This window comes from Lactuca serriola, chromosome 8 (assembly GCF_051521515.1).
Source record: "Lactuca serriola cultivar US96UC23 chromosome 8, Lser_US96UC23_V15, whole genome shotgun sequence".
Classification (NCBI taxonomy): domain Eukaryota; kingdom Viridiplantae; phylum Streptophyta; class Magnoliopsida; order Asterales; family Asteraceae; genus Lactuca; species Lactuca serriola.
The window spans coordinates 4,810,216-4,820,393 of NC_136415.1; the positions used below are offsets into that span (position 1 = coordinate 4,810,216).

At 38.0% G+C, this 10,178-nt stretch overlaps 1 protein-coding gene across 1 annotated transcript; it reads left to right on the top strand.

Annotated features, from left to right (window-relative positions):
* Nucleotides 1-412: 412 nt before the first annotated feature.
* Nucleotides 413-4,078, top strand: LOC145065750 (uncharacterized). The gene is made up of 2 exons (XM_079012817.1): nucleotides 413-3,210; nucleotides 3,469-4,078. Exons 1-2 carry the CDS (start codon nucleotides 570-572, stop codon nucleotides 3,864-3,866), a joined length of 3,039 nt encoding a protein of 1,012 aa, XP_078868943.1. The 5' UTR covers nucleotides 413-569; the 3' UTR covers nucleotides 3,867-4,078.
* The last annotated feature ends 6,100 nt before the right edge of the window (nucleotides 4,079-10,178 follow it).

Here is a 10,178-nt window from a genome sequence, read left to right on the forward strand (position 1 = left end):
AGCGGAGGGGAATGACGGTAATATGCACTAGGATTATGTGTGATGACCATGAGGACGAAGGATGCTAAATTTTGACAACAAAGAATAAAAACTATTACAAAATACTAACCAACGGGACCAAACTTTAATTTACTCTACTGATTAAAATTTAAACAGGAAGATTAGGGAAAAGCTAATCTCTCTTTGAAGTTTTAACTCCATTTCTCTCACCAATCAACTTGATATGATTATATGATACATGATTCTAATTATTAAAAAAACATATATATGGTTGGGTTTATGCTTATATTTTTTACTTTTATCTTTTAGAACGGCTTTTCATTGCATAGATGGAACACCCTGCAAAATACAAGACCACCCTGGAGATGGACCCACTTTTTGAATAATTGATGTACCCTTATTAATCAATCATCACTCCTCTCCCTCACTCCATGAGAAGAACACGAACACCACCGATTTCCCTTCATCGTCCCCTCCCTCATCTCCTGTAAACCTGAGTCCCAGAGCCAACATGATACTTGACAATTAAACTCATCGCAATCATCATCCGTACTCTTTCATTTGCAGAAATGGAAGCCAGTATGATCACCGTTGGTCTCCTCCTTCTCCTTCCTCTTGTTTTTGCTGAGGGAGGAGTTTCAACTTCTTCCGCACCCAATGATGAAATTTCGTCACTTCTCTCTATCAAATCCGCCATTGTCGATTCCTTAAGTTATCTCACTGACTGGAACTCCTCATCGTTTTCATCCCACTGCAGCTGGACTGGAGTTTCATGCAATGAAAATGGCTTTGTTGAAAGGCTTGATCTTTCAAACATGAATCTCACTGGAAACATCTCGGAGGATTTCCAAAACTTCCATCATCTTTCTTTCCTCAATATTTCCTCAAATGGGTTCACCACTACTCTCCCAAAATCACTCTCGAATCTCACTTCGCTCGTTACCATCGACGTTAGTCAAAACGATTTCGTCGGAGAATTCCCGGAAGGTTTCGGAATGGGAGCAACAAGATTGAAAACCGTCAATGCATCCAGCAACAATTTTTCTGGGTTCCTCCCGGAGTATCTCGGAAACGCAACATCACTAGAGACACTTGATTTTCGTGGTAGTTTTTTCGTGGGGTCAATTCCGAAAAGTTTCAAGAGCCTGAAAAATTTGAAGTTTCTTGGGCTCTCCGGGAACAACCTCACCGGAAGCATTCCACCGGAGATTGGTCAGCTTTCTTCTTTGGAGGTTATCATTATTGGTTACAATGAATTTGAAGGCTCTATCCCGCCGGAGATCGGTAACCTTACCAATCTACAGTACCTGGACTTGGCAGTCGGAACACTCACCGGTGCAATCCCGCAAGAACTTGGTAGGCTTAAAAAGCTCACCACAGTTTACATCTATCAGAACAGCTTCGAAGGCAAGATTCCTCCAGAAATCGGAAATCTTTCGTCGCTTGTTTATCTTGATCTCTCGGATAACCGTTTTTCCGGTGAGATCCCAGAAGAGATAGGTAATCTGAAAAGCTTAAAGTTATTGAATCTGATGTGTAATCAGCTAAATGGTTCCATTCCAAGTACCATTGGTGAGTTGCCAAATCTAGAAATACTAGAATTATGGAAGAACTCATTAACAGGTTCACTGCCGGTGAAACTTGGAATGAATTCGCCATTACAGTGGTTAGATGTTTCTACAAATATACTATCCGGCGAGATCCCGTCGGGTTTGTGTGATTCCGGGAACCTCACCAAACTCATTCTCTTCAACAACTCGTTTTCCGGTCCTCTCCCGATTGGTCTGTCAACTTGTTCTTCATTAGTTCGAGTTCGCATCCAGAATAACCTCATTTCAGGTATGATTCCGGATGGGCTCGGTAACTTACCAGAACTACAACGATTAGAATTGGCACATAACAATTTCAGTGGCAAAATTCCTCATGATCTCACTTTATCAAGTTCTCTTTCGTTCATCGACGTTTCCTCAAATCATCTCGTATCAGGTTTGCCATACAGCATCTTGTCAATCCCGAATCTACAAACCTTACTTGTTTCAAACAACTATTTAGACGGAGAAATCCCGAGTCAGTTTCAAGACTCCCCGTCTTTATCTGTACTTGATCTCTCAAGCAACAGTTTCTCCGGCAAGATCCCTGAGAACATAGCTTCATGCCAGAAGCTAGTGAATTTGAATTTAAGCCGCAACCGATTGACGGGAGAGATCCCAACAACGGTGGCAAGTATGCCGATGCTATCCGTTCTTGATCTCTCAAACAACTCATTTGTCGGACGGATTCCCGAGACATTTGGAAGCTCACCGGCGTTAGAAACTGTAAATCTTTCGTACAACAAGCTGGAAGGACCAGTCCCGAATAACGGGATGTTAATGACGATAAACGCAAACGATCTTGTGGGAAACGACGGGCTTTGTGGAGGCATACTTAAGCCTTGTTCCCACACGCATACCAAGGATTCTACACGCAAGAAACTTCACCTTCGTCATGTTATTTTTGGATTCGTTTTTGGTGTTTGTGTGATTATTAGTGTCGGAATCTTGGTGTTTATAGGTCGGTGGCTTTACCAGAGATGGTTTTTATATGGTTTTTTCGACGGGTGGTTTATGAAGACCAGTAAGGACTGGCCATGGAGGCTCGTTGCATTCCAAAGACTTAACTTCACAAGTGCAGATATCATGGCGAGCATTAAAGAATCAAATGTCATCGGAATGGGTGGAAGTGGGGTCGTGTACAAGGCCACCACCCACCATCCACCGCATTCCACCGTTGCGGTCAAGAAACTATGGCGGTCAGAGCCGGATATAGAAAACGGAGACGACCTGTTTGTAGAGGTGAATCTTCTTGGCCGATTAAGACATAGAAACATAGTGAGATTATTAGGGTACCTTCACAATGAAGCCGATGTCATGATGGTCTACGAGTATATGCCTAATGGGAACCTCGGGCAAACATTACACGGGAAGCAATCGGGCAGAATGTTGGTCGATTGGGTCTCGAGGTATAATGTTGCTTTAGGTGTTGCTCACGGGTTGGCTTACCTTCACCATGATTGTCACCCGCCCATCATTCACCGTGATGTCAAATCCAACAACATTCTTTTAGACGCGGATCTCGAGGCACGAATCGCAGATTTTGGATTGGCGAGGACAATGGTTCGAAAGAACGAGACTGTCTCAATGGTGGCCGGATCTTACGGATATATAGCTCCCGGTTAGTTCCTTTATTTCCTATCCTTTGAGGTTTATTCTGTTAAACATAACGAGCTTTGTGTTAAGCATTTAATCTGGACAAATATCCATGACTCTTAAAAAAATCAGACCACACTTTCTGATTTTAAAGATCTGGTCCGGTCCAAGCCAGACTTGGATCGGTTGTGGTTTGATTGGGCCGTAGACTGATCCATGTGCACCTCTACTTGCTATATATCATGAATTCGATAAATTAATCTTGTTGTTAAATGTCTTGTAGAATACGGCTACACCTTGAAGGTGGATGAGAAAAGCGACATATACAGTTTCGGGGTGGTTCTTTTGGAGTTGTTAACAGGGAAACAACCGTTGGAGCCATCGTTTGGTGATTCGATTGATATTGTTGAATGGGTCCGAGGTCGGATGAATCGTCGAGACTTGGAAGGTATATTGGATCAAGAAATAGCAGGGGAATGCAATTATGTGCAAGAAGAAATGCTTTTAGTGCTAAGAATTGCACTTTTGTGCACTGCCAAGTTACCAAAAGATAGGCCTTCAATGAGAGATGTGATCACAATGCTTGGAGAGGCAAAGCCAAGAAGGAAAAGTGTTTGTAATGATCTTGGTGCCAAAGAGAAACCCATTTTCAACAACTCACCGGTTATTGGTCTTTTGTAAGTTGGAATGTGAAAAGGGTAAATAGTTGAGTTTGTTATATTAAATAGTTGAGTTTGTGACATTGAAAGTCGAAACAAACTTTGTGTAGTACGCAATGTATTATGTACAAATTTCTGAATTCTTTTTCTGTGCTCATGAATGAATGGTATAGCAAGAGCACAAGAAAACAGTTAGCACGAAATGGAAAGAAACGAGAAAATCTTCAATTTGTATTTTGTGTATTTTTTTTTAACTAGATCCAGTGACATATGTGAACTATTTATGCAAGAGATGCAATTTAATGAGATGTTAAACAACATCAACTACATCTGGAATATTCCCTTACATCCCTCTGTGAAATCAATCAAATCATCGAGCACCAATAGAACATACCAAACTACTAGATATTATGCTAGCACATGGTCATGAATGAAGAGTAGATACAGGATTGGTTGCAACTTGCAAGGCATATTGCTTTAATGTTGTCACATCAAGGCATTGGTACACAAGATAAAAGAGTCCGACGCTCTGGATAAGAGAGAAAGCATATCTCAGTGGGAAAAGGGCAAGGGCAGGTTACTGAGTTGGCATTGGTAAACCAGATTATAGCAAAAAAACATTTGTCTACATCTAGCAACTTAAATGTAATGATAAATGTTATAAAATGCAAACAAAGTTAAGATCTATACAATGTTTTAAAACTTAAAGGTAATGATAATTGTTATAAAATGCAAAAAAAGTTAAGATCTATACAATACAATGTTTTAAAAACCGTTTTTTAATTGAACCGTTATTATGACCGGTTTTCGGTTTGACCGGTTCCACCGTCGGTTCATCTGGTTTTTTTCTACTTTCCTACACACATAGATATCCACAAGTTTAAACATTAAAAATACATATAAATACAAATTGAATATCAATCTAAATACATTAGAAACACATAATTGTAAGTTTACATCAATCCACACACATCAAAAATAAAATAAAGTATAATACGGAAACAATAGTTTTAGATGAATACAAACATATTAAAAAACTTTATAATATTTCCATGTGTTTTTATTTAATTTAATTAGTTCAACCGGTTTAATTTAACCGGTTTAACCGAATTTTCGTAAAAATCGGTCAGGTCATTCCGGTTCAAAAATAGACATAAAACCGGTGTTAGTTGAACCGTTCCCTTCTCTAGTTCCTGGTCCAACCGGTTCGATCGGTCCATTCAAACCGGTTTTTAAAACATTGGTTCTATACAACCTTAATAAAAAATTAGTTATTTATAAAAGCTATCTTATTAGGAGAATACTTATACCCCAAAGATAATTTTTTTTCAATGGTTAATGTCATAAAATTCATTACTTATATGTCATCTATTTCGAATTAGCAATATTTTTTCCCATTTGTCATTATTTTAGGAAAAGCTTTTCATTTATTAGCTTTTGGCCGATTACCACCCAGTTGACTCACCTGAGCATTGACGAACTGGTTTGCTAATCTCGGTGCTGACTGGCTTGTTGACATGGATCACCATGTCAATTCTAAAAGAACATAAGTGCAAAAGGGCGCAAGGAAGGTGTATGTACCTCTCTTGTGGACGGCAAGCATCTATATATACAACTAAAAATAATTATCTTACTTATGTAAACTAACAAAAGAGAATTGGGGTTTTTATATTGATAGTAATAAATGTTACAAAAGAGAAAGCTAGAGAAAGCAATATAAATAAAGAAAATAATGGACTATGGTTTGCTAAAGGGCTAAACAAGACCCAAAACACAAAATGTATTGTTTGGAAAGCTTCTGGTGTATCCATCTAAGGTGCAAGATTTCCTTGCAATTGCCGGTTAATATTCAAGAATTGTCGCATGCCATTGTGCATATCGAGAGCTATGTTTAGAGAGTGTTTGGATGAACCGGTTTTAGGCTTCGACATGGAAGACGCCGGCCAATGAAGGACCAAGCCCTAGTAGGAGAGGATTGAGTTGTCACACCCCCGAACCAGACGGCGGAAACGTCCGAGGGCTGTCGTGACTTAATTGAATACCATAACATTGAATATATATGAAACGTAACAACATTCGTCACCATGCATTAGTATAGTACAACCAATAAAGTTTACATGAAGTACATTGTTTAAACATTACATTCCCAAAAATAAATTGTTCGATTCATTAATAAGTAAACTGCAAGCCATCACTGAGTACATTTTCCTTTGATTCACTGGTTACCTGAGAATACAAGTATTTTGAAAAACGTCAACATGTGAAATGTTGGTGAGTTCATAAGCGGTATTTGAAAAGCAATGTTTTGTATCATTTTGAAAACCACCAGAAAATCCGATATTTTCTGAAAAGAGTTCTTGAAAACATTTGTGAAGATCCATAAGTATACTTGTTTGTTTCTATAGTTGTAAAAAAAAATGTTCATCAAAATTGTGTACATCTTGAAATTGTATGTATTGAAAAACCCTAGGAAAACCCGATGTTTTCCTAATTCTTTGAATTCCATGAAGTTAAAAATAAAACCATTGCAGCGCGTGAAGTCATTAATTCCAGGCGACGTCGGATTATTTTTGCGCATGATTAATTGCTATAAACACGCGTTACACAAACGATCAGTTTATAACTATACTAACGATCCCGTAGGCGTCGTCTGTACTAATCACGTTATCCAACCGCCTTGACTTCGAGTAATCCCACATCCGAAGAGAAAGAGGGCACGAAGACCTCGATGACTCCATTAGCCGATTGGGGATAAAAAAAAGAGTACGAGGGGCCCTTGACCCGCCTCGCATAAAATACCGACTTTACTAGCAATACCAAAGGACCCTTGGGGACCAATAGTATAAAAGCCATTGAAAGTCCTTTTACGCTGTGTTAGATCATGTAAGACCCAACAACTCGTAAGGTAGAAGTCTTCGGGCCTTAAGATCAGGTCATTGGGCTAGCTAGGCCCAACAAACAAGATTTTACACTTTTGGGGCCCAAAGATGGTGCGTAGACGTCTGTGCACTCTCACGTGTGTATTAAATTCCCAAATGTTACTTATGTGAATCGAGGTATCGTCGCGTTAGTAGTTTTGGATTTTTATTGGTTCGAGACCGAACCAATTCGTTTAACAACGATTTTTGGTATTGTTGTGTATTGTATTTCGTCGATAGTCGCGGTGCCAATATTTGATCAAGTTGAGTGTATTGAATTAGCCTTGAAAATTTTCTATTTTCAGCCCCTCATAGCTTGTAAATTTACTTTTTCAACCCTCTAATTAAATAACTTTCCGGTTTGGTCCTTAAATCATTTTCCTTGACATTTTAACACCAAAAATTATTGAAATTGATATTTTTCAGCATATTTTTCATTGAAAACAGTTTAAGTCCCTGGAAATGCAGTTTTCTCGGTTATAACCCCTCTTTTTCGCAGTTTTTACAATTTTGGCCCAAATTGGAAAATTTTTGCAACTTTGGTCCTTTTTAAATTTGAAAAGCATTTTAAACCTTTGAAAAGTACTTGGAACACTAGTAACCCACTGTTTTATAGAAAAACACAGTTTTAGCCCTCCAAAACAGAAATTTTCGCATATTGGGCCCTATTGGGCCGAAAATGCCATTTTTAGCCCATTAAGCTTGAAATTTATGTTTTTAATCCTCCAACAAGTATATTTTCAGAAAATACATTATGGAAACTGTTTTGACTCATCTCACCCATCAGATTTCGAAATATTTCAATTTGGGCCCTTTAACTTTATATTTTTAACATTTTATGTCCAAAAATTGAGTTTTTAGCCCAAAGAAAATGTTATTAAGCCATTTAGCTATTTTTCTTGGAACACTTTGTATGTAGAAATATATTTGATGCTAGTATCCTTTAACATAAAGTATATCACGATTTTTAGGGGTTTATGGCTAGATCCAACATCATAAACACACAAAAACACCCACATAAGCATAGAAATCATACAAGGCATACAAAACACATATAGATCTACACTTTCACTTGTATTCCCCCCCCCCCACAAAACTCATAAAAACAGAAAATAGGGGGTATGAAGCTCACCTTAGGGTGTGATTTCGGTTTTTGAAGAAAAGATGGAAGAAAACTTGGTGATTTTTGGCCTTAGCACCCTTTTCTTGAAGATCTCGAGTTTGATGTGCTTCTTAGATGAAGAGTTTGTGGAAATATCCTCTTGAAAGCTTCCTAAATTTCGAGATTTTTGAGTAGAGAGTGAGGATGTGTTCTTGAGTGTTCTTGAGAGAGTTTGAGAGATATTTGTGTATGTGTGTATGTGTTTCGGCCGAGAGTGAGGGAGGGAAAAAGGAGAAGTGATCTTTGATGAGATAGGTGCTTGGAAGTATGAGTTCCATGCATGGATATCCAATGAATAAAAGTGAGGTGGCAATCCAAAGTCAACTCTCCCTTTTTTCCTTCAGCTTGGGCCGAGAATGGAGAGGGAAGAAAGGATTTTTGGGCTTTTTGCCTCTAGGCCCAATATTAGAGTTAGTTTGGGTGATCATTGGCCTTTTAAAATAAAATTGTGATTTTTATGCTTCATTAAGCTAGATTAGGTTAATTATGGATCAAAGCTTTTAATTCATTTCATTCTAGGCCCAAAATGGCCCAAAATGTTGAAATAAATGATTGTGGGTCCAATTAGAGCCCAATTAGGGTTCTAAGCCCATGATAGTCGAATTGGAAGCTTATTGGTCCATTTGGGTCCAATAAGGAAGTCCTAGTCCAAAGTGGACCTAAACAAGAACTTCTAGGGTTTCCAATTGTTTGATGACTATTTGTAGTACTTGTATGATGTATTTGATTGAAGTTTTTGATTCACATTAACTTGAGTGTATAGATTACATGACACAAAATTTCTAGTTGTGACATGAGTGTCCTGTTTAAAGGATCAATAATCAGATTGATTTTGATAGGTTTAGTGTGATGGGTTGAAGGAATTTGTAGTGTAAGTTCGTTGAATTTCTGGTATTTGAGACTGCTAAGGTCTGTTATGGTGGTGAGGATTGAGGGATTGATAACAAGCGGGTGTAGGGTGAGTTGGTGTTAGATTCCTGCTCTCGGAGTTGTGCATGTAGTCCTTGCGTTGGAAGCTTCTAGACAAAATCTCGTTGTAGCCGGTTATTCCTTTTGGGACAACGAAATAGAGTTAAAAGGGGTGTGTATTGATCAGGTTGAATATAAATTGAAAGAGGGGTTGGCTCTTCGAATCGATCAATATCATTAGTAGGGGTAGAGCTATTATTGAGTTATCAATCTATTTCAGGGTGTAATAGATGTTCTTTTGCATGGATTTTGGTTAAGAGGATGAGATTGTTTGAGAAATTATCAAGTAGTATCAGTTGACGGTGCTATGTGTGCAGGGGCGGAATCAGTTAGTAGTCAGGGGTAGCCCATGCTACCCCTCAAGTTTGTTTGAGAAATGTAATTTACACCTAGATGATATATTGTTCTATTCCTTAGCCCTGATTGTTGAAGACGAGGAACAGTGAAGACGAGAAAGAGGAGCATTGAAGTCACACACGAGTTTCGCTACTTTACAACTGAAACCTCCGACTTCTTCTTGCTCATCTTCTCAATTGCAGATCCAAAACATGGTAGTTGCTTTACCTGTTTTTATTTTTTATTTTCTACTAGTAGAAATCGTGACATAGCTCTATAGATTATACTACATTTTAGGGGTTTTTCATATAGGGTTGATTGTTTAATATGGGTCTGTTTTTTATGAGCACGAAGTGTTTGATAAAACTCTTCAATGAAACATATCCACAATGATGAAACCAGATGCTTCAATCATCCGTTCCAGCATCTATTGATATCTTTTATATTACTTTTGTTGCTCTCCGCTCTTCAACTAGTTAGTGATCTACTTTTCGTATGACTCAAGTGTAGATCGATGCACATGTGACATTAGTATTAAGCATTACTCATTAGGTGGTAGGTGTTGAAGGGGCATAATCCAAACAGAAAATAATAATGAGAAATTGGTGAGCATAATTTGTTTTAGTTTTAAGTATATGTTTGACTGTAATGTTATGAAGTGAGGGTACATATTTATATTCTTAAATTTATCCATCAATCATCGCTTCCTTAACGCTCTCATTTGATCTTTTTTTTTCTTTTGTTTAATAGGATGAAGACAATGGGGATGATACTTCCAAGTATATGTTTGCTTTGCTGGATGAAAGTAGAGTTCCAGTTTTCATGACATTTTTATATACTTATAGTTATGCAGGTTCACTATTTTGTCAAAGCAAAGGTGAAGGCTAGAGATTAGGTAGGAAAAGCTATTATAGAAGTATAGTGGTGGTGGTTTAATGGTATTTATAAA